At 45.3% G+C, this 26,121-nt stretch overlaps 1 protein-coding gene across 1 annotated transcript in view; it reads right to left on the bottom strand.

The window, feature by feature from the left end:
- LOC143300028 (putative helicase MOV-10) overlaps positions 1-22,520 on the bottom strand; it is a 40,963-nt gene extending 18,443 nt beyond the window's left edge. The window contains exons 1-11 of the mRNA XM_076613583.1: positions 22,441-22,520; positions 20,607-20,757; positions 18,794-18,933; positions 17,926-18,248; positions 16,787-17,042; positions 9,501-9,644; positions 8,325-8,481; positions 3,981-4,063; positions 2,970-3,161; positions 1,307-1,454; positions 100-261 (exon numbers count right to left, since the gene is read on the bottom strand). Coding sequence (XP_076469698.1) covers positions 100-261; positions 1,307-1,454; positions 2,970-3,161; positions 3,981-4,063; positions 8,325-8,481; positions 9,501-9,644; positions 16,787-17,042; positions 17,926-18,248; positions 18,794-18,933; positions 20,607-20,753 — 1,752 coding nt within the window. The 5' untranslated portion in view covers positions 20,754-20,757; positions 22,441-22,520. The remainder of the gene's footprint in view (positions 1-99; positions 262-1,306; positions 1,455-2,969; positions 3,162-3,980; positions 4,064-8,324; positions 8,482-9,500; positions 9,645-16,786; positions 17,043-17,925; positions 18,249-18,793; positions 18,934-20,606; positions 20,758-22,440) is intronic.
- Positions 22,521-26,121: the final 3,601 nt, after the last annotated feature.

The raw sequence follows: 26,121 nt of genomic DNA, 5'->3' as shown, positions 1-26,121 counted from the left end.
ACACAATACAACAAAACACAACACAATAAAGAACAATACAACAAAGCACAACACAAACACAACACAATACAAATACAACAACAAAAACACAGCACACACCCTGATCGTCCCAGGAATGGTGGCCAGAGAGCGGCTGAAGGCGTTGATGCGGAACACATGATGCCGTTTGAGATGTTCCACCAGTCGCTCCGTGATCAGGTCAGCTGCGCTGTTGGACGGAGCACACGCCATGACTCGGGCCTCTGGGAAGTGGTCCACCACCTGGCCACACACCACCATACTACATGTTGACATCATGGCCACACACCACCATACGAGATGTTGACAGCATGGCCACACACCACCATACGACATGTTGACAGCATGCCCACACACCACCATACGACATGTTGACAGCATGGCCACACACCACCATACGACATGTTGACAGCATGGCCACACACCACCATGTTGACAGCACGGCCACACACCACTATACGACATGTTAAAAGCATGGCCACACACCACCATACGTACATGTTGACAGCACGGCCACACACCACCATACGACATGTTGACAGCACGGCCACACACCACAATACATGTTGACAGCATGGCCACACACCACCATACGTACATGTTGACAGCATGGCCACACACCACCATACGTACATGTTGACAGCACGGCCACACACCACAATACTACATGTTACAGCATGGCCATACAACACAATACATGTTGACAGCATGGCCACACACCACCATACGACATGTTGACAGCACGGCCACACACCACAATACTACATGTTACAGCATGGCCATACAACACAATACATGTTGACAGCACGGCCACATGCCATCATACGAAATACCACTACTAAGCCAAGACGTGAGGAAGAGGGCTCACCTAGGGTGGTTTTTTTTTTTTTTCGTTTTCCCGAAGAACTGTCAGCTCTCAGCAGCCGAGTGTAAAGACCTACAGTGGATTGCTTTCTTTCTAAATCAAAACACTCTCTTCAAGCTTTTTTTTCTTTCTTCTTCTTCTTCTTCGTTCGTGGGCTGCAACGTAGGTTCACTCGCATGTGTACGAGTGGGCTTTTATGTGTATAACCATTTTTACCCTGCCATGTAGACAGCCAAAGCAGGTCTGCACATATGTTGACCTGGGAGAAAAATCTCCACCCCACCCTTTACCCACCAGGCACCGAGATTCGAACCCAGGACCCTCAGATTTAAAGTCCAACGCTTTGACCACTCAGCTATTGCACCCGTCAAGCCTTTAATTTTTTTTTTTTTTTTGGTCCTTTTCTTCTCTCCCCAAACTCACCTGCTTGATGGCCTCGACGATGGTGAAGGTTTTCCCCGTGCCGGGGGGACCGAAGACGATGTACGGGGCCGGGCGGGAACTGCCCAGCACGATGTGGCGGATTGCACGAGCCTGTTCTGGGTTGGGCTCCGGGTTGTTCGAGAAATAACTGTCAGGGCAAAAAAAAAAAAAAAAGGAATGAACAGCAGGACAAATGTGAGCAGACAAAATCCCATACTTTTCCATTTTCAGTTTCTCAAGGAGGCATCACTGTGTTCAGACAAATCCATATACGCTGCACCACATCTGCTAGGCAGGCAGATGCCTGATCATTAGGTGTAACCCAACGCGCTTTGTCAGGCCCGGGGTGCATGCATATTTTTTTATTTATCCATCAGAATGGATTTGTACAGAATTTTGCAAGTGGACAACAGTTTTTGTTGCCATGGGTTCTTTTCCAGAGTGCAAAGTGCATGCTGACAAAAAGAGATCGGTGGATATCCTGGTACTGACATTGTTTTCAACGCTTTTTGTTCTTTTCATTTTTTTTTCTCTTTTGAAATGTGTTTGTTGAACAGCACTAGTCAAGGGTTGGATCCAAATTCCAAGACTTTCCCTAACCCCAAAGGTCAAAACATATTTCCCCCCTGAAGGACTTTTCCAGCACTGGAAATGGTTCTGTGATTTTCCCAAGACTTTGGACCTCAGATTTCCATGAATCCCACGAACCCTGAGAGGGAAGAAAAAGCGTGTCAGTGAAACAGACAGACTGACATCACAATAAGCACGCTTTGCGTAAAGATACCTACAGCTCAACACGCTGCATAATGCTACGTTCTGCACAATGCTGCATCGCATAGTGGTATACAGCTTAACGCTACACTGCATAGCGCTACATTGCATAATGCTAAACTGCATAACGCCATACTCTGCATATTGCTACACTCTGCATAATGCTAACACGTAATGCTACACTACAAAATGTTGCTTACACATAACGCTACAGTGTATAATGCTAACACATAGTGCTAACACATAACGGTACACTATGCATAATACTATTGTGTAATGCTCTACCTTGCATTGTGCTAATGCATAAGTGATAACACAAGACTGCTTAATTCTAACATACAATGCTACACTGCATGGCAATACACTCTGCATAATACTACAATCTGCATAATGTGAACACATAATGCTACACTGCATATAGCTACATTCTGCATACTGTTAACGCATGATTCTACACTGCATAATGTTAATGCATGACACTACACTCAGCATAATGCAAACGCATGACGCTACACTGCATAATGCAAACCCATGACGCTGCACTGCAATAATGCTAACGCATGACGCCACACTATGCATAACGCAAGACCGCATAACGCAATACACACACACACAACATAACGCACTATCGCATAATGCAACGCACATATAATAACACAACACACCTAACGCCACGGCACATAACGCAACACACACACACACACACAACACAAACACAAACACGGGGTCCACACTGATGATGACTCACTGGAGGTACGACCAATCTCGCCTCGTCGCCGGTCTACTATGCCTGAGATAGCATAATTCACATACTTCTTCTGGCAAGGGCCAATCATGCCTCACCCTCCAGCCCCCATTGCCCACACCATCCAGCCTCCGATCCCACACTGACCGAAAGGGGGCATTGTCGGGGAGGAGGAAGCCCTGCGTGCGAGCCGTGTCCTCCGTGGGGAAGAGCAGGTTCTCCAGGCAGCTCTCCTCCGAGTCGATGAGCGACAGGGCGCGGTGCTGGATCCGCAGCGGGATGCGGTTCAGGTTGAAGCGCACGCAGAACTCCATGCCCTCGTGGAACATGTCCAGGAGTCTGTGGGCAGCACAAAACAGGGCTTGGGGTTGGAAATGTGTGGTGTGTCACATTGTGCTGTGTGTAGTGTGTTGGGTTGTGTGTGCTGTTGTGTGTAATGTGTTGTTGTGTTGTGTGCAATGCGTTGAGTAGTGTTGTCACACTATGTTGTGTGTACTGTGTTGTGTTGTGTGTCGTGTCCTGTGTTGTGTGTCGTATGTTGTGTTGCACTGTGCATAATGGGCTGTGTGTCATGTGTTGTGTGTAATGTGATGTGTTGTGTGTAATGTGTTGTGTTGTGTGTCATGTGATGTGTCATGTGTAATGTGTTGCGTGTGATGTGTTGTTTGTCATGTTGTGCGTGTTGTGTTGCATGTGTTGTGTTGTGTGTGTTGTGTTATACTATGTGTTTTATTGTAATGTACTATATGTGTTGTATGGTATGTGTTGTTTGGCATGTGTTGTACTTAATTGTATATGTAGTACTGTATTGTATGTGTACTACTGTTTTGTATATGTTGTATAGTATGTGGCATACTCTATATTCTAAACTCTTTTTGTCACAACTGATTACTCTCAGTTAAATTCCAGCTGCTTGGCTCCTGAGCTGTGTTTTCTCATTATTTCTTTTCATTAAAGCCTTACAAAAACCTAGAGCGGGGAAATTACAAACAAACAAAAAGGGGTAAAATTTTGGGTAGGAGGTCACCATCCGTTCCCCGGTTTTCCTCCCTAAAAAAAAAATAAATCTTTTTGGGAAGGGCCCAATACCCTTTTACCCTAACCCCATTTGAACCAAAACTGAAATTTCCTGGGGGGAATTCGGGGGGGCCCGGGTACCTTTCCCGGGGAGAAACCCCAGATGACGAAGACGAATGGAGGTGTGGTCCCAACTTCATTTGAACGACGAAATAATCTTGGCACTGGCCAATCGTGGAAAAAGAAAATTGTGGGTTCACTTTGGTGTTGTATTTTTGGTGTTTCGTTCGAATTTTTTTTGGGAATCCTGGAAGGCTACTTTTTGGTTATAAATTTGTTGTTTTTTCCCTTGGTTTCAGGTTTCCTGGAAATTGTGTTCTTTTTAAAATTTATTTTGTTAAGGTTTTGGGATTATGTCAGTGAAAGTCGTTTGGAGGTTTTGTTTATTTGCGTGTTTTCATGTTGGGTTTGGGTGTTTATGTTTTTAAAGGAATTAAATTTTGTTAGGATGGTTTTTTGGCAGGGACAAATAAAACAATGGCTCGTGCAGGGCATATTCCAAACCTATAAAAATTTTAATGTTAATTATTAAATTAGGGGCTCCAGTTTTCTTTAAAATTTTTCAAAAAATAAAACCAACAAACACCCTTTTATTTAAATGGGTAAAAGGGCGAGTTATGAAAAAAACCCCTTACAATTCCAAATTGGAGAAAAAAACAAAACAAAATAAAATAAAATAGGAAGTTTAAAAAAAAGAAGAAAAAATACAATAATAAATACTAATTATGTTTTTAAAAGTTTATATGCCATATAAAAAAGGGGGAAAAATAGGCCAATTTAAATTAAGGGTGCCCAAACATAACCCAGGGTGGTGGCCAAAGGTTTCCCCAAAGGGAAACAAATTATAACAAAGTGCATCCCTTTATTAGACAGCAAACCCCCAGAAGGAATCAGATTTAAAAATACATTGGAAGAAATAATAAAAAAAAAAAATTTTAATATTTTTTACTACATCACTTTCATCTCTCCTCGACTGTTGCCCCTGTTGTCTCTCCCCAAACCCCACAAACACCCCTTTGGGTAGCTGAGAGATTTAGGAATTTTGGAACAATAATTGTTATAACTTTTGGGGTTCATTTAAATGCTAAAAACAATTAAGGGGTCGGGAAATTGGGGTGTTGAAACGAAGAAGAGAGAAAATGAGAGGGAGGGTTTATTGGTATAAAATTGAACATTTTCTTCAAAAACAGAAATTAAGGGAGTTTAAGATTGTATATGAATACCCCAAAATCCCAGTTTTGTTTTTTTTACACAAATTTGTTTTCTTGGGGTGAAAAATTTTTTTCCACCCCCCTCCTCTTCCAGGAAAAATTTGAAGTGATAAAAATGATTTCAAAAAATAGACAACCCTGGAGTGGTATGGTGTTTGGTGGGGTGGGTTTTGGTTGTGGGTTGTGTTTGGGTTAGTGTGGGTTGTTTTTAAAAGAGGAGAGAGAGCCGATTCAAAAGAGGGATGACAGGATGAGGTGTGTGTGTGTTTGTGTTTGTGTTTGTGTGTGTGTGTGTGTGTGTGTGTGCCTCTGTGTGTGTGTGTGTGTGTGTGTGTGTGTGTGTGTGTGTGTGTGTGTGTGTGTGTCTGTGTGTGTGTGTGACATGCTTAAAGCTGTTTTAGGACACACTGCACTGCATCCACTGTAAAACAACCAAGATCAGTCAAGCATTAACATCATAAGCAAATAAGCCTGTCTGCAGTATTTTCATGGATATAATATATTGTTTAAAATTAAATGTTTACTTAGTTTTGAAAACTGAGTGGACATATTGATTAAGCTCCCTAAATCTTATCTTGGACATTTCTCAAATTCATAGTACACAGAGGAAAAAATGGACTTTTGACCTTCACTGTTACATTTTTTTTTTTTTTTTAAGCATGATTTACATTGACATTGGGTATGGATTAGTTAATAACTTTGTCAATCATCATATATTTGTGTTCATGACAATATCACAGGTTCTCTGTACTTATGGAGGAGCAATAACAAAAACATTTTTTTGAATTTGTAAATGGCTCATACATTGGTCTTATTCTCAGCCTGTCCTCTCTCAGAATGTCATATGAATAGTGAAAAAAAAAAAAAGAGGAAAATTTTGCCCTTCCTGTAGCCTTTGTGGACAGAGAATAAATAAAAACAGGTAGCAGTGTGTACTATTCACCCTGCACCTAAAAGGCTGCACAGATTAGTTGCAAAAGAGCAGATCAATATAAATGTTTAGGGACTGGAAAACTCTTCAATCCAAAGTAGGCCAAAATCACTGAAATATTGATAAAAATTAAAGTTACCAGCTGGCTGTAGGGGCTCTGAATAAATTGTTAGTTATGTATGAAGCATTCACTTTTGTTTTTGTTATTGTTGTTGTTAAAGTTGCTGATAATTCTCATTCCTGACCACAAGTGGGGGGAAAAAAAGAGGATATGGGGGTGAAATGGTGGATCAGCAGATGATCAGCAAATTGAAGAAGAAAATTATAATCAATGGGAAAATCTGTGAGATAAATATGGTGTAAATATTCAGAATTTACAATATTTCTTTTCATATTATCTATTCATTGGCATCGGGTGAAGATTTTGAATTATTTGGTAAGGCAAGGAACTTAAAGGATGGCATAAAAGCCCTCATGTGGTCTTGCGAGGTTAGCAGTACTCAAAGCAATATGAAATTAAATGAAAATTTGTAAAATTCCTAAAATACCTAAAACTGAGCATCATCCTGACATCATCAGTTTTAACCAAAGACACCCTTAGTACTAGCAGTAATAATTTCAGATACCACCACCTTTAATTTCATTTAGTCCACTTGACAATTATATGCCATTTCAGGACTGATTAATAATCATATCATTTTATTGTATTCATAAGAATATGGATACTTCATTAATAACATATATAAATTATGCACATGGCAGTTATTGCTCTCTTTCTCTGCCACATAGTTTACACACATACACAACTGAAGCACTATCATGACTTTCAAGATACATACTTTTCTGAGCCCTTAAACACAAAATTTATCTTTTGAATCAAATTGTGCTTCGATTTTGTCATTGATTTACAGATCTACAATTTTCTTCTGTGTGTGTTGGCACAAAACATTGTCAGCTTCACATGCTTCAGTGTTGTTCACGGACGGACTCAACATCAATTCTGCCTCAGTCAGACAACACAGGCCCGGTAGTGGCGTATTTAAGAACACTGTTTTTACTCTCCCGGAATAAACGTAATGGAATGAAACTAGACTGTTCAAGTTTTATCATTTTCATTGCTTTGCCTTTAGGTGTTTCAGCAAGCACGAGATATATATTTAGTCACTGAAGACCACGTTTCAAATCGTCTATGCCAGCTGCCGGAGAAACCTGTGAAGGATGAATGATCTCCAAACCTTTATTTCAGTTTCCTAAAGCATTTCTTCAACATTCCAACGTCTGGGACACAATGCCATAGCAAAACAAATACGTTAAAAATTGGACTGACGCAGTCCTTCCACAACAGCAACTGCTGTAAACAGGAAGACCACTCCATACGCACCGCTCAGCCATTTCGGATTCAGCCGTTTGAGGATAATGTTGTTTGGGAGCGTGAAGTTGTCAATATACAAGACGTGATATGATGTATGGTGTGATATATATGACATCATATGGTACATGATATGACATCATATGGTACATGATATATGATTTGACATGATACTACAACGCAACAAATATACACACTACACCCACATGTTCACTACACACACATCCATACTCAACACACACCCACACGTTTACTACACACACATCCATACTCAACACACACCCACATCCATACTCAACACACACCCACACGTTCACTACACACACATCCAAACTCAACACCCACCCACACGTTTACTACACACACATCCATACTCAACACACACCTACACGTTCACTACACACACATCCAAACTCAACACACACCCACACACACACATCCAAACTCAACACACACCCACACACACACTGACCTTCACTGGGCTTCAGGGACAGCAGGTTTCCACAACATGTGAAGCAGACTCTATCTTCACGTCTCACACACACAGATGTACACACCATGACACGTGAAGCAGACTCTATCTTCACATCTCACACACACAGATGTACACACCACGACACGTGAAGCAGACTCTATCTTCACGTCTCACACACACAGATGTACACACCACGACATGTGAAGCAGACTCTATCTTCACGTCTCACACACACAGATGTACACACTACAACATGTGAAGCAGACTCTATCTTCATGTCTCACACACACAGATGTACACACACACACACCAACGCAACACACTATGCATGCACACACACACATACATATGCTACACACAAATCAACACACTACACATAACCCCCCCCACACACACACACACACACACACAGACACATCACACACACACACACACTGACCTCCAGACACAGCATGTATCCATTGCGAGATAGTCGGACCCTCTCCATGAAGTATGACTCCATGTCAACGTCGGTCTGGTGTTCCTCCAGGTACAGCAGGAAGGAGAAGCGGGTCTGGTAATTATTCATCGTCACCTCCTCCTGGCTCAGTGCCTGCCTGCAAGCCAACCCAGCCCAGTGTCATTACTGACATCCTGTCAATAATAATAATAATAATAATAATAATAAATTTTCTATCTAAAATTACGTTTAAATAATATACTTACCGTGACCCAACTAGTGCAGACTCCGGCACGAGTCTGACATTCCTGTCCTGTGCAAACTACTATCCGCCTATGCGGGGAAAACGAAAGTACTATGGCCGATAACCTCCTGGAAGTAGGTAACCTCCCCTTTGTCCCCCTGGCTAGCGCCCTCTTTTGACGGCAGCCATCATGACTCCTGTTCCTGTGCTCTCTATACATATAATAATGGTATTTATCTAGCGCTGAATCTTGTGCAGAGATAAATCAAAGCGTTTTCACACCAGTCATTCTCACACACGCATAACTATAAAACTGGAGAAACTGAAGACAAGGAAGAGGCAGGGAAGGGAGGCTATTTTGGGAAGAGGTGGGTTTTAAGGCCAGACTTGAAAGAGCTGAGTGTGGAGACTTGACAAAGTGAAAGAGGAAGTTCATTCCAGTTGCAAGGTCCAGACACAGAGAAAGAATGGCGGCCAACAGTCGAGAGTTTGAATATGGGTATGCGTAAACAGAGTGCATCCGAAGCTGATCGTAGTGAGCGAGATGGAGTGTAGAGGTGAAGGCAGCCACAGAGATAAGAAGGGGCTGATTTGTGAATACATTTGTAGCATAGAGTGCTGATCTTGTACTTTATTCGGTGCCAGAGACCCAACTGAGGCTACTGGTCCACAGGTGTGTGTGTGTGTGTGGTGGGTGGGGTGGGTGGGTGTTGTGTCTGGTTACAAAACAACAATTGTGATTGTTCAGTCACATGGCTATACACACACAACCACTCCTGCTCGTGTTCAATGCTTATTTTGTTTACTTCACTGATCGTTGCTAATCAGCTGTATGGAAGAACAATGGATCATGGATTTCATTGCCCAAAACAAGGCTAACAAACATCAACGCACAATAGATTCAGTTGCCAAACACAACAGGGAGGACCTACTTGTAAGCGTTGAGCTCTTCAGCCTCCTCGGGGGAGTACTGCGCCTTGAACAGCAGTCCGTGGTTGATGAACCGGTAGACATGTTCCATCATGTCGAACCACGGCAGGGGGCGATCCTTCTCCAGACTGTCCCTGTCGTCAAGGCTGGCCACACACACATTACTACATTACGCACATGCTGGGTAACTATCAATAACCACAATAACAATAACACACACACATTACTACATTACGCACATGCTGGGTAACTATCAATAACCACAATAACAATAACACACACACATTACTACATTGCACACATGCTGGGCAACTATCAATAACCATAATAACAATAACACACACACATTACTACATTGCACACATGCTGGGCAACTATCAATAACCATAATAACAATAACACACACACATTACTACATTGCACACATGCTGGGCAACTATCAAGAACCACAATAACAATAACACACACACAATACTACATTGCACACATGCTGGGCAACTATCAAGAACCACAATAACAATAACACACACACAATACTACATTGCACACATGCTGGGTAACTATCAAGAACCATAATAACGAAACACACACATTACCATTTTACACACATGGTGGGTAACTATCAGTAACCGTAACAAATATAATAACTCACACACATTACTACATTACAGTGTACAAACATGGCAGGTAACTATTAATAACCATTATAATAAATATAATAATACACATTGCCACATTACACACATGCTGGGTAACTATCAGTAAGAATAATAACAAATATAATAACACACACACATTACCACATTATGCACATGCTGGTTAACTATCAATAACCATAACAACAATAACACACACACATTACCACATGACACACATGGCGGTTAACTATCAATAACCGTAATAACAATAACACAAACACGTTTCCACATTACACACATTCTGGGTAACAGGAGGAGTTTGTATTATACTCCATGTTTGGTGTTACATACACTGTACCATGTCAAACTGATGCAAACTAGGCCTATCGGTTTGCTCTGCTTGGCCAAATTTCGCGCGGCTAACAATGAAAAGATGAGCCGTTTTTCCCCGGTCCGCTGTCAGCCAATCAAACGCCTCTAAAAGCTATAAGCTCTGAATCATTCTGTGGCCATCGAAGAAAATGCCCCATGAGAACCACGGCGGAGACACGGGGATGGACGGGCGGGCATTCGAGTTTGACATGGTAAGTATATGTATCACCAAACATGGAGTATAATACAAACTCCTCCTTTTGGTGTCATATACTGTACCATGTCAAACTGATGCAGAATTTAAAGCAAATGGAGGAGGGCAACGCCTACTGGTTCGTATGGGGAGCCATTGTAACCAAGACGGCAGTGTTAGCCGCGACAAAGGAAATCCCCTTGGAACCATCAGCCCTGGTCATACAGAAATTCCTGAGGTAGAAGTTGATTAAGGGATTCTCAGACCACCAGAAGGCTGCCTCCAAGACATGCTGCAGTGGCACTGAGTGCTGGAAAGCAGCCGAAGTAGCTATGGCCCGCACTTTATGTGCTCTGGGATGAAGACAGCTGATATCCCTGTGTGCATGAGAGTAGGCTCTACGAATGACTTGGGAAACCCAGCAGGAAATGGTGCCTGCAGCGATGTCTTTCTTGTAATTCTCATTGAGGGAGATGAGCAGACGCCTCTGAGAAGAACGCCTATGGCGAGACCTATCCCAATAGTATTTGAGACACCTAACAGGGCAGAGATGCCTATCCTCATCATCTTGGGCAAGAATATCAGACAAAGGTCTGACCCTCAGAGAGGGGGAAGGGACCTCAGGGTCTTGGTTCTTAGCCAGAAACTCTGGAAGGAAACGAATAGTGTTGGAACCATCTCTGTGGAAGGCCAGATCTTCTGGCATTCCACTAAGACCATGAATCTCGCTTCTATGATGGCCTGTGGCCAGCAACAGAAGGAAAGTCGTCTTGAGGGTGAGCAGGTCAAAAGGAATAGTCCCCAATGGCTTGAAGGGCTGTTTTCAAATGAAATCCAGCACCAGGAACAAGTCCCAGAGGGGCACTCTTCTGGGGTTTCTAGCTTCCTTCAGAGAGGCGCCCCTAGCCACCTCTCTGAGCAGGAAATCCGCTTCAAAGGCGGGACCACCTAGCTGTTTGATTGTGGTACAGATGGCAGACCTGTACCCTCACACAGAACTAGCAGACAGGTTGAGAACCGAGGAGCAGTGAGCCAGAAAGGTGGCCAGCTGCATACTTGTAGGGTTAGTAGGGGGAATGTCCTGAGCTGTACACCACCGCAACCATTTCTTCCAGCGAAAGTCATACAAAGTCTCCGTTCCCTCTCTCCTTGCTCTGGTGACTATGGAGAGGAGGTCAGAGGAGGCACCCCCTTGGGTCAGCGCAGCCGACACAGAGGCCAACCGAGGGGTCGAAGACTTCAATGGTGCAGGTGGAACAGTTAAGGATTGGAATGAGGAATGCCCAAACGAGGCTGCCTCAGCAGATGAGATTTGGTTTCGAATTCCAGGGGTGGAACATGTGTCAGGGACTGAAGGTCCGGAAACCAGGGCTGGGCTGGCCATTTTGGCGCAATGAGGATCAGCTGCGGGCGTTCCAATCTGTTTTTCCATATCACTTTGGACAGAATTGGAAACGGAGGAAATGCATAGGCGATCAGACTGCTCCAGTCTAGAGAGAGAGCATCCACTGCCCACGCTTCTGGGTTGGCGACCTGAGAGACATAAGTGGGAAGTCTCTTGTTGAACTTTGTGGCAAAAAGGTCCACCATCGGCTGAAACCACCGTTCTCACACCCCCTAAAGGGTGTCCTTGTCCAGGGTCCACTCTGTGCGGACGACACTCTTGGACCTGCTGAGAGCCATCTGCCAAAATGTTGGCGTTTCCTGCTATGTGTCTCACTGAAAGTGCAATGCCCTTGCTGTGGCACCAACGGAGGAGAGCCTCGGTCCGCAGGAAGAGGACTGCCGAGTGCGCCCCCCCCCCCCCCCCCCCTTTGTTCACATAACATGCGACCGTCGTATTGTCCGTGAACAAGTGGATGGTCTTGCCAGTGGCCTCCCCCATGAAGTGCAGGAGAGCCCTGCAAACTGCCTCCAGTTCCAGAACATTGATGTGGCATAGGCGCTCCTCCGGGGACCAAGTCCCTGCTGCATGGAGTGAGTCCATGTGGGCTCCCCAGCCCAGGGAGGAGGTGTCTGTGAAGAGTGCCACCTGAAGAGTAGGTGGGGCTATGGGCACCCCCTGTGTCCGAAGGGGGGTGATTAACCACTCTGATGTCACCTCGAGGAACCACTCGCCCAGACATATCTGGGTATCCCATGGCTGAGTGCTCTGGGACCAGCGTAACCTCAGTGCCCTCTGGAGAGGGCACTTGAGAACCCTGCCCTGGGGAATGAGAGGTGCCATGGACTCCATCATGCCCAGGCGGGAAGAAAGTGTCCGCGCTGTTGCTTGGGAGGAACGGCGCAAGTGGCTGAGGAGGCCTGCCAGACGGTCCCAGCGATCTGGCGTCGGAGAGACTATCATGGACCGCGTGTCGAATCTCATCCCTAAGAAGTCGAAGGACTGACTTGGGGACAGATCGCATTTCTCCTGGTTCATGAGGAAGCCCAGTTGGGAGCAAAGGTCTAGAAGTCTGGCTGTATGACTCTGGCACAGGGCCTGTGACTGGGCCAGAATAAGCCAGTCGTCCAGGTACACACAGAGATGAATGGATTCCGACCGGACGATGGACACCAATTCCCACACCACCTTGGTGAACAGGAAAGGGGCAAGGGACAGACCAAATGGGAGGGCCGAGAACTGGAACACCTTGTCCCTCCACACGAACCTCAGGTACCGACGGGATGCCGGATGGATGAGGATATGAAAATAAGCATCTTTCAGATCGACAGAGGTAACCCAATCGCCCTGTTGGAGGGTCTACCGAATCTGTGCCTGTGTGTCCATCTTGAATTTGATTTTGGGGAGGAATTTGTTGAGGGGGGACAAGTCCAAGACTGGTCTCCACCCTCCCGAGACCTTTGGAATCATGAACAACTGGCCATAAAAACCGGGGCCCAGGTCGGAGAGTTGAGATATCGCCCCTATGAGGAGTAGGTGCGATATCTCTTTCTCTAAGACACTCTCCTGCTCCGTCGAGCTGGGCACCTAAGGAGGAGGAGTGGATCTTAGAGGGGGGGCAGTACATACCCCGACTCTGGCACCGATACAATCCAGTCATTGAGTCCCAGAGCACGCCACTGATGTGCATGCCCGAACAAGTTTCCTACTTGGAGGGGCTGAACGACTGGCTGTGCTGAATCGGGGCCCAGTCATTGGGGGTGCTGCCTTCTGGCCTTGGGCATGGCCGGTCGGCTTGGACAGACATGAGGTGGTTCATTCCTCTGCCGCTGATTCTGCGCACGCCACTTTGACTTAGGTGGCGTGGTATATGGAGGGGCCCTGGTGGCGGGTCTCTTCAATGGCATAGAACCCTGGCGCCCCTGAGAGGTGTGGGCTAAATATGAGGCCACCTCCATGTTTGTCTCTGCCCTGTGGCTGACAAAATGGGGCGGGAACTGGCCGAAGAGGGAGTGCTGCTGTGCTGGGATGGACCGCAGGGCAGCCCTCTCCTCCACAGGAATGTTAGAGAGGCGGAGAACAGCATCACGCTGCGCTAGCACAGTATTGAAGTGAAGGCTGGTAGCTGTGTCTGCAGCTGCCGTGAGACCAGATGCTACCCTATTGCCAAAAGCGTTTAACCTCTGGTCGGTGAAGAGGCCAGGTGGGACAGAAGAAGAAGACACCGTGTCCTGATTAACTGGACGCTGTTCCCACAGCTTATTGGCCCTGTGGAGGAATGCGTCGAAGAAGGTATAAGCCGTGGAAACCTCGAGGAGGCAGCTGCGGGCCAATTTGTCCCACTCTGCTAAAGTTTTAAAGGATAGGGTAGCTGAAGTGGGGAAGGTGGTGCGCTGTGAGACCAACACCCTGTCCTGCACGCAGGGCTCTGCTTCCCTGTAGGCAGGGTGGTCCTGTGTGTACCAGGACCACACCCCTCCCTTGGAGGAATCTTTAAGAAACTTTCCTGGGGAAAAAGCGCCCGGGGCAGAGAGGGACTCCCTGCCTGGAGGAGGGATGGAAGCAGCACCCCTGACAGTGCGGGCTGGCTTATTAAGCCATTCCTGCGCCATTTCTGGCACTCTGAGTCGCCTTGTGGTTCTGGAGTTAGAGTCACATGGCGTAAGGAGGGTCAAGGGTAACAAAGTAGCCTGAGGGACTGATTCCGCATACGTGACCCTATTGGGGAGGGTCAGTTCGAGCTCGGCAAAGTCCGAGTTTGGTTCAGGCTGGTCCCTAGGGAGGCGCGGGCTCAATCTGTCCCCCTGGGATGTGGGCGAAGAGTGCTCATCCGCTTGTTCGTCCTCATCCGAAGACAGGGGCTCCCACTCTTGTTCGCAGTCCATCCCCTGCTGGGTGCCATCCCAAGTGGATGTACCCACAGGGGTGTCCTGTGAGCTGTGGTCAGCCCAGCGGGATGAGCTGGGACGATCCCGAGCCGGGACCATGGCCGCAGCTGATATGACGCCTGAATCGGGTGGGGAGTGTGTGGACCGTAGGTTCAACCATGCTGGGATGGTGGGTGCCACACCTTCTCAGAGAGGGCGTCCCTGGATGCAAGAGGGACCCACGAGTGCTGTGAGGGGACAAACACCCACTCATCTCCCTGTAGGACCGAGGGCTGGGGAGGTGGGAACTGCAGGCTCCCCCGGACTGAGCGGGGGCCCCTCAGCAGCCGTCGGTCCTGACAAGGAGGCCATTGTGACCGTGGAGGTCACCTGTGGGTTGACAGAGGACCGATTTGTGGACAGAGTGGCAATATTGGACGAGGAGCTCGACCTGACCGACAAGAAGTCGATCCCACTTGTCGGGGCTGTGTGTGTCACCCTGTGAGATGTGCTGGGTTGGGTCCGGTGGGCAGCGGACAAGGGGTTGGCCCCTGGTGCTCCCGGCAACCCAGCGTGCACCATAGGTGCGCCCCAGTATGGGTAGAATGGGGGTAACCACCCATGGGCACCAGCCATACTGTGACCCCAACCCCAAGAGTCACTGGCGCCTTGACCTCGATGAAGGGAAAAACCTGGCGAAGTCGGAGGGAGGTCAGGTCTGACTTGGGTGTCAGTCCCGCCCGAAGACGAGCGGTCTGACTGCCCAGAACCGCCTGACACGCGCGGGCCTCCTCCAGCAGGGGAGACCGGCCGGATAGCAGGAAGACCTGCAGAGCAGGTTGCCACGCGCCCCGAATCCCCTCCCGTGGGGAGACTGGGGTGGGTTGGCCCGGGGTGGGCAAAGTAGAGATCCCCCCTCGGATCCAAATTTTTCTCCCCCCCAGGAGGTGGGGGAGGGGGGTCGACAGAGAAGGGAGGAGGGGGAACAACAATGGGGCCCATGAGGGCCGTCTCTGAGTGGGGACCCAGGTAACGGCCAGGCGCGGCCTCCCCTTGTGAGTTTGCGCCTAGCTGCGAGTCCCCACCGCCAAGAGAGGACTTGCCACTCCCCCTTCTCCCTGCCTTGCGCTGGGACACCTCGGGAGGCGGCGCTCATACCTCTTTCCCCCCGGTGCCCCTCATGACCGTTTTACTGGTACGAAAGTCGCCTTCGCGATCAGCATCTAAAGACACATCGCTGTGGTCCCTATCTGGAGGAATCATGAGCTCCGGGCCTGGGAGAGTCTCTTGCCGAGTCTCAGTCCCAGCATCATGATCCCTGCCTTCGTGGTATGGCATCAAGGCATGGAACCCGCGATTAGGCACCTAGCGAAAATCCGACCCCCAACAGAGAAAGGAAAGACAGGATCGACTTAGAGGTAGAGAAAAATGAACGAATCGAGGGGGCCAAGTCGAATCAAGTACACAGAATGTAAGAATACAATACAGACAAGCCGCATGCAGCAAAATATGGCCAAATGAATACGCTTAATAGCCAAAAAAAAAAAGCGTAAGACGAGACAGAGCGTAAACCTGACAAGATGGCGTGGAGAGCCTTGGCCAAAGGAATGATTCAGCGCTTATAGCTTTTAGAGACGTTTGATTGGCTGACAGCGGACCGGGGAAAAACGGCTCATCTTTTCACTGTTAGCCACGCGAAATTTGACCAAGCAGAGCAAACCAATAGGCCTAGTTTGCATCAGTTTGACATGGTATAGTATATGACACCAAACATCATTCAATAACCACAATCCTAAAAAAGGACAACAAAAAAAACCAAAGCAAGAAAACTGACCTGGGCAGAGGCTGGCCTGGAATGGCAGCTCCCCGTCGATAGAAGGCCCTTCTGGCAGGCCTCCTCTGTCGAGCATCAAAATACGCCCCAGTGGCTGACAGAGCCTTGGTCTCAGTGCTCACAAAGGAAACCTTTACATTACAGAAGACACTGGTGCTGGTTTTACGAGATAAGTCTTCAAAGCGGAACACTGCTTTGAAGGCGTGGACAAACTCCTCTTGTGGTGCCAACTTCATCGTCAGCTTCAGCTGTACATCTGGACAACAGGACAAGTGACAGGCTTCAGCCCACAACCAAGCAGCATGGACGTATGATAGTAATTAGAAATAATAATAAAAATAATACTAATAGTACAGCTGCACTACAGTTTCTGTGGACCATCCCTACAACAGCTGAGCGCAGTGTCAAAGCCATACTTCACAAATGACACAGAGAACGTCTTCATGAAGACGTCTTCTTGGTGGTCTGTTGTATACCGCAATGACGTCTTTGCACTTTTCATTCTTGTTAGGTGAGGACTGGCATATGGCCATTGGATCTGTATACGTGTCTGCAGTGAGGGCAGGAAAAGTGTCCGGGCTCTGTGGGCACTGCTGCCACTGGCTTCCTCTAGTCCTCTTGGATGTCTCGGTGACGCTGCTATAACGGTTCTCTACTAGTGGGTCACGGTTAAGTATGTGTAATTAAATGTAGTATTATTATCATCATTATACCAGTATGATTATAATCAACCATTATTACACACACACGGTATCATTTTCTCAAGGACGCGACACTGTTCAGACAAATCCATATATATCCCCATGCGCTTTGTCAGGACTTGAGTGCATGTATATATATATATACAGAGAGAGAGAGAGAGAGAGAGAGAGAGAGTGGATTCCTTCTTCAGAATTTTGCCAGGACAACCACCTTGTTGCCATGGGTTCTTCTCCAGTGCCCCGAGTGTGTGTGCTGCACATGGGACCTCAGTTTATTGTCACATCTGAATGACTTGACACTCAGTTTGATTTTCCAGTCAAATCTGGGAGAAAGGGTGAGAGCATGATTCAAATCCCTCCCCCCCCACACCTCCATCCCTCCCCACTACTGTACACCCCCCCCCCACCCCTGCCCCCCACAACACACCCAGCACTCACTGGGACCCAGCTGTGATGGCTGAGGATCCGGCTCCAGCAGAGTGAACTCCCTGGAGATGGTGGACACGTCCCAGCTGCTGTAGCTGAAAACGCTGTTGGCGCTGACGTTGGTCAGGGTGAAGGTCATTCCCAGCGCCTCCTCCCGCGTCTCCCCTAGCAGCACCACCTTGGAGTGCTCGTCCTTTTTGGGGTCATAGGCATCACTCTCGATGCGAAGCCGTTTCGGGGGCTGTCCACCCGGGGCTGCAGGTGTGGCATCGGCTGCGGTGCCGGCTGCGGTGGTGGTGGGGACACTAGCTGCCATGTCCGCTGCCTTCTTCTTCCTGCAAAGGGGTTGGGGGGCAGGGGGGTAGGGGTGGTAGGAGTGGAGGAAGCAAGTTAAGACGACAAGCCTGCTGGTGACGACAAATCTGTGACTGTGATGGATTCACAGACACCATGAATCATGATGACAATGACCACATTCAAGCCATTCTCAGAGACCATGATGATGACAATGACCACATTCAATGAATTAGACAGAAAAAAAAACCAGAACAGCCACAAAAAAACAACTCTCGCTCTAACACCCCCCTACCCCCACCCCCACATCTCTCTCCCTCTGTGTCAGTGTGTCTGTCTATTTCTCTCCCCCCCACCCCCAATCTCCCTGTCTTTCTCTCCCCTCTCCCCCCCCCCCCACCTCTCTCTGTCTCTCTCCCCCCATCTCCCTCTCTCACTGCTGTCTACCCTCCCCCCACCTCCTATCTCCTTCTGTCTGCCGATCTCTCTCCCCCTCCCCTATCATGTCCGTCTCTCCCCCCCTCCCCTCAGTCTCCCTCCCCCCTCCCCTATCCTGTCTATCTCTCCCCTCTCCCTCTGTCCTTACTCTCTCAGCCTCAGGAGGCACACAGCAGTCTTGTGCTTCTTGCTGCTGCAGTGGCTGTCGATGGACTGGCCGGGCTGAAGGTCCCGTCGAGCGCACAGCTCACAGGTGAAGGTGCCGTCTTTTTGTTGCTCGAGACCCACCTGTGTTTCAAATTGAGTTTCTGGTGTAAAAGCACTGATCCATATACATTGTACATCTCATTTACAGAGAAAGAAAAAAAAAAAAAGGGGGGGGGGGGGGGGGGGGGAAGGAAGCAGGCGCATGGCCAAACATGTACAAGCTTCAAACAAAATACAGACAGTTTCAGTTTCAAGCCGACGTCAAAGCGATACACACTGAACCATACATGCTAGCACCACATCTGCTTTGGGAGAAAAAAAGACAGAAAAAAGTCAGAAATGACTGAACAATTTTGTACAGGTTTCTAAAACTCATACAACGGCACACTGAAGTTTCAGTTTCAAGTTAACGTCAAAGCGATACACACTGAACCATATCATGATATGTTAACACTGCATCTGCTCTGGAGGAAAGACAGAAAGAAAAAAGCAACAGTTGCCTGAACAATTATGAACAGGTTTCTAGTTGTGAAACGCATACAATGACACACTGAAGTTTCAGTTTCAAGTTGACGTCAAAGCGACACAGACTGATCCATGGATATACGCTGACACCACATCTGCTGTGGGAAAAGGACAGACAGAAAAAAGTAGCAAATTACTGAACAATTGTGTAGAGGCTTCTAAAACACATGCAATGACACAGTGAAGTTTCATTTTCAAGGTGCCAAAGCAGTGCAGACTGATTTATACAGGCAACACCGCAGCATGTACTGGCACCACATGTAGCAGCACATGAACACTCCGTCTGCTGTGGGCACAGGAAAAGAGCAGATGCCTGACCCTTGGATGAACTCAGCCTGTCCAGGGTTAGTGTAAAAACATCAACATCATATAGAATAAACATCAACATACATGCAAAATACAGTCAAGTGAAAGATATGTAGAAGGCGAATGACTGAAATAAAATAAAACAAGGACAAAAATGGAATGTGTTCAAGGAACCAGAGTGCACTCACATGTACACAAGCGTGCAAATGCAGTCACACATACATATACACCCAATGTGGCTTACACAGTTACAGTGGAAAGACAATTAACTGAAGATTAACTCACAAACACACTCAGACATGTATACACACACACACACACACTTGTAAACACTCTCTCTCTCTTACACACACACACACACAACAACCACCACAAGTACTCTCTCCTCTCTGTCTCAAGCCCATCGCACACGGGGCATCAAGCAGAAAGTTTCACGCGACACACAGCAAGTTTCGCGCAGCGCCCAGTGTGCGAGGTTTTTAGGCAGCAAGATTCGCGCGCCACGCACCAAGATCGCCATCGCCGCGTGTCATGTTTCTTCGATAGAACTTGTCCTATTCCCCCGTGACAAAAGTGACATACGTGTGTGGAGCAACCAATCACGAGACCCACTTGTTTCACGTGATATCATTTGAAATCTATTTCAGCAAGTTTCAGCACATGACTTTCCAAATATGGAGCATGATGTGTGATGCCTGAGGAGGTTTGTCGCGCGTGTGCGAGCGACACGCCTAGCTACAGGTTTCAGGTGTCCAAATGACAAATGTAGCGAGGCATCAAAAACTGATGCGTGGCTGACGCTGACGCCGCGTGGGCGACGGGCCTTACACACACACAAACCACAATTCTCTCTCTCTGTCTTAGACACACACACACACCACAAATCCTCTATCTCTCTCTTACACACACACACACATACATACCTGCAGATTCTGGCTCTCTGCTTTCCCGTCTGCCTTCTGGAAAATGTCGCTAAATCTGAGGCATCTGAACTGATCGAGGTGAAGTTTGGGGCGACGCAGATTTCCAGTTGTCCTCCTGTCCCCCTGCATGGTTGGCGGTTGGTCCATGGTTCTGACATACAGAATTGAATCCCAGGCCTTGTTCATCCAATCCATTTTTTTTTTCTTCCTGTTTTTCACCTCCCTTTTTCTTCTTCTTCTTTCTTACCTTCTCTCTCCTTTCTCTTCTCTGTATTTTTTTTTTCTCTTCTTTTTCTTTTCTTTTTTTCTTCTCTTTGGTGCTTTTTTTTTTTGTTTTTCTTGCTTTTGTTCTTCTATCGCCTGTACAAGCTTAAAACCATAAAACCACAAAGCAAACATTGTATTAATAAAACGAAAATATCAGCAGACTTAATGTAGTGATGTGATTTTCAGATTTCTATATGAGTGTACACAACATGGAATGACAAATGTTATATGATAAAATATACATCACTATCAGTGAATACTAGACTATCTAAAAACTAAGTTGAAATACAAAATCCATTTTTAAAAGTAGGATTTTAACATTTCATTCTGTAGTCTGTATAAATGTGTAAGTAAGTCCTTTTACAACACAGTGCCACAGTAGATTACTAGTAGTAGTACTATGGTACATACTTCATACTTCAGCATGATCATAATAAATAATTAATATCAATCCTTGTAACAATTTTTTTTTTTTTAAATATATTATGCAAACACAGCAAAGAAGCAAAGCTAGTACTTGTAGGCAGTACATTACAATGTGGAGACCACATGGAAACTGACCAGCTGCCTTTTTTTCTTTGTTTCTTTCTCCTTTTTTGGGAGGGGGGGGGCAGGGAGGGTGTGTGTGTGGGGGCGGGGGGGGGGGCGCACTACATACACATGGTGGCACAATCCACAATTTTTCCCCCTCAAAGCTCAAGAAAGAATAAGTACTGTTTGCAACAGGCTGTTGATGTTCACCCCACCTGTCACACTGAGGACTGGAGGGAATACATGTGGAGCATTCTGTTTCAATCAAATAACGAATCTCACCTTTCCCTGCTGTCCAAAGAAGTTTTCGAACTGAACAGTTTGTGTTGAGTTGTGGTTAAGACCTTACCTGCTGTCAAACGGAGCCTTGACACATGGAACTGTTTATGTTGAGTTGTGGAGAGATGTCAAAAAACTGGCAAGACCTTACACCTTCTTCTTCGAACTGCGTCACTGAAAGATTGGCCGGCGTGGGTACTGAGATGTTACGCAACGGCGTGGTTCAGTGACTGAGTGGCATGCTGGGTATCACTGTCATTTTCTCTGTTTCATTCCCATCGTCTCTCCGCTAGCAATCCAACTTACAACTTTTAACAATATGTTTTCATTGGGAAGTACTATATCTCCGAATAAAAGATAAGACAAATGATTACTTTCCCCACCTCTTTTTTTGATGTTACGTGTACTGTCAATCGAGGTTCCTTTGTGTGAAGGCTTAGATTGTATCATCCTCGACAATGTTACATACAAGCTACGTTGATGTTTTGCACCAAACCTGGGCAGCCAAGCATAACATACAGCCTTATGAATATGAATAGCATAAATCTCACTAGCCTGTTCGACGAAAGCGTTAAATATGCCGTCTTGATCGTAATAATCACTTTGTGTAAAGTTTGAGAAATCTAGAACCGAAAGTAGCCACAGTTGTCTTGTTCAACATCAAAACCATTTTGTTAGACACTATTCCAAATGTCATAACGATTAACACTACATAAATCATATAGCATCTACCGCTGTCGGAAAAACAGAGGCTCACCTGAGGAATTTTACGTCGCGTCGAACGGTTCGATCACCTGATTTCTACCAAACAAGTTTTGGGCTTCCTCGAACTTCCCGTCTCTCTCGTGTTTTTAACGGAAGTGGTGCAAGAAGATCTTTTTACCGCGTGCAGAAATTATGGGAAGAACGCTGAGCCGGGAACGGAGATTAAAGATAAAACAAGAAAAGATAGGATAAGATAAAATAAGATGAGATGAGATCATATAAGTTATAAGTTTAGTGTATGTAGCAAGATGAGGTCAAGGTCGGCTCAGCAGTGGTTCATGCGATGTGCTCCGATTAATGTGTTGCAGTACAGAAGTTTTTGGCCCACGGACATAAAAAAAAAGTGTACAGCGTAGCAATATTGTTGTTGGTTTTTGTTGTTGGTTTTTGTTTTTTGTTGGTTTTTTTGTTTTGTTTTGGTTTGGTTTTTTGATGGTGACATTTATTGTCGCTGTCAAAAAATCCGAGAAAATCGACTTCCAAGTTGGTACCCACTACCTTGAAAAAAAAAAATGGCGGCATTGTTTTGATTTGACTCTCACACAAACGAAACTGCATGTTCTCTAGTTTATGTGTGTACAAGTAAACCGTAAATAATTAGCTTAAATAGTTAATTTAAATTATCATCAAATCCTAATCCTAACCAGAAAACAATCATATTTTCTTCATAATAAATTATGTCTGGAAAAGGTTCCAGGGGAGGGGGGAAGACCGGGATCGACTGGGGGTATGAAAGACCGGAGAAACTCGCAAAAAGATGAAAAAAAAAAAAAAATGGAAGGTTGAAGTGCATTGGAGGAGAGGGCAAAATTCTTCATTTGCCTTAAATGTGAGGTGGGAGTAGAGAAGAAAGCCAACGCTAAAGTGTACATATAGTTCTAGCAGTCGACGCTAAGCCAGGCCCAGTGACTCAGTGTGTACCACTAGACTCCTCGCTATGGCGGGAGCGAACCGTAGAGGATCAGGCTCAAAAAAGATGGCCACAAGTGCCAAGCTAGAAGAAAAGGAAAAAGGCATGAAGACATTGTTTGCATGCACCACGTGTAAAGACCCCATTCATGAGAAAGAGCCTGCTATAGAGTGCCATGGGTGCAAGGAATGGAGCCACAAGGGATGCTCAGCCCTTACTGATGCCCAATACTCAGTCCATGAGAACAGTAAGGCAAACATTCAGTGGTTCTGCACTGAATGCTGCAAGCACGAGGCCCCTGACCCAAACAAAACCCGCTTAGAGGCAAAGCTTGACATCATCCTAAAAATGATGCAAACAATGGACACCAGGATGCAAAAAATAGAGGACAAGCACTCAGCCTCAGAGATAGAGAGAATGATTGAAGAGAAGGTTGATCAGAAAGTCACTGAGGTGTTAGAGGAACAACAAGAGAGGGAAAAAAGAAAGCAGAACATAGTGATAGTGAATGCTGAAGAAAGTCAGGCAGATACTGCTGAAGAAAGAAAACTTGAAGACCTCGGGATAGCAAAAAGGCTAGTAGCGAAAGTCACAGATGAAAAAGTAGCAGAGGAACTGGAAAATCCAGTCAGACTTGGCAGGTTCACAATAGGTAGTGATAGGAAACCCCGTCTGCTCAGTCACAGTGAAGACCGAAGAGGGGAAGAGAGAGATTATGAAGGATGCACACAAACTGAACTTTGGAGTCAATAAAATGGAGGAAAAAAGGTATATCAATCATGACTCAACACCAAAAGAGAGAGAGGCTTTCAAAAAGCTGAAACAGGAGTTAAAGGAGAGATCTGAGAGGGGAGAAGAAGATCTTATCATAAGAGGGGGTGCCATAGTCAAGAGACCCAAGAAGCTTGGTCCTGGTGATGATACACAGGACAAGCCAAAGGGCAAACATTGACTCCAAGGAAGAACAGTTGTACATAGTGTAAAAAGTGTGAATGAAAATGAGTGTGTGTTCCTTTATTCCAATGTAGATAGCCTTTTAAATAAACGTAGTGAATTTTTAACTATCATTGAAGATTTAAAACCAAAAATTATAGCTCTGACTGAAATTATTGCTAAGAATCAAAAGGATTTTAATGAATCTGAATATAACATACCAGGTTATGACTTCTTTAAAAACAGAGACCCCAAGTTGGGAGTAGCCATTTATACACATGTATTTCTTCATGCTGTAGAATGTGCAACACTAAATGAACAACCTTTCCAGGAAAGTGTTTGGTGTAAATTCTTATCAAATGATAATGAGAAAGTGCTTATAGGATGTATTTACAAGAGCCCCAGCTCCACCACTGAAAATGTAGAGGAACTATATAATTTACTGAAACATAAAGAAATAGAAATGCATGATAAAGTGTGTATTGTTGGCGACTTTAACTTCCCAACAATAAACTGGAATGGACAATGGACCAATCAAGACAATAATACTTTTTGTGAATGCTTAAGAGACTCATTCTTATGCCAAATGGTAACCAATACAACCCGCAGACGCGGAGAACAGAAACCAAATCTCCTTGACTTAGTTTTAGTTAATGATGGGAAATTTATATCAGACATTACACATTTAGCCCCACTCGGAAAAAGTGACCATGATACACTTACTTTTAATTTATATATAGATAAATGTGCACAAAGGGAAGAGGAAATTTATAAATATGACCTTGGGAAAGGTAATTATATGAATATGAGACAAGATTTAAAGGGAATTCAGTGGAGTGACCTAGAAGGAAAATCAGTTAATGACTACTGGTTATACCTAAAAACAAAAATACTAGATAGCATGGAGAAACACATTCCAAAAATCTCAACAGGTCAAAACAAAAGTTTAAAACCACCTTGGATGGTAGGCAGAGTTAAGAAAAGTGTTAAAAAGAAATATAATTTGTATAAGAAGTATTTAAAAACAAGGAAAATATATGATCACCAACAGTACATCACAGCTAGGAATAAATGCAATAATATAATAAAGAATGCCAAACGAGACTATGAAAAAAGACTATCCAGAGAATGTAAAACAAACCCAAAATATTTCTGGAAATATGTACAAGCTAAAACAAAATCAAATACAGGTATTAGTCCTTTGAAAACAGAAGATGGAAAATTGGCAGCAAGTGATGAGGATAAGGCAAATATTTTAAATACTTTCTTTGCTAGTGTTTTTACCAAAGAAGATTTAAGAAATATTCCTACTGGGTCAAAAGAGCCAAAATGTGATTCCAGTCTTTGTGATCTTATTGTAACTCCTACAGCAGTAAAAGAAAAATTACAGGCACTTAACCCTAGTAAAGCTGAGGGCCCAGATCAATTACCTCCACGTGTACTGAAGGAGCTTAGTGAGGAATTGTCAGTACCACTCTGTATATTATTTAATAAATCATTAGAGTTAGGTGAGGTTCCAGATGACTGGAAGACTGCAGTAGTCACAGCAATATTTAAAAAGGGTACTAGATCTGATCCAAGTAATTACCGACCAGTAAGTCTTACATGTGTGGCATGTAAAGTATTAGAATCACTAGTTAGAGATATAGTAGTTAATTTTATGATTACAAATAATTTATATTCTCCGTGCCAGCATGGATTCAGAAAACAGAGGTCATGTATAACTCAACTGTTAGAGGTAATGGAAGATTTAACCCAGTTAGTAGAAGAAAAGGAATCTGCAGATATCATATATTTAGATTTTAAAAAAGCTTTTGACTCTGTGCCACA

Source organism: Babylonia areolata, chromosome 25 (assembly GCF_041734735.1).
Source record: "Babylonia areolata isolate BAREFJ2019XMU chromosome 25, ASM4173473v1, whole genome shotgun sequence".
In the NCBI taxonomy this organism is placed as follows: Eukaryota; Metazoa; Mollusca; class Gastropoda; order Neogastropoda; family Buccinidae; genus Babylonia; species Babylonia areolata.
This window is presented reverse-complemented; position numbering and strand designations above follow the sequence as displayed.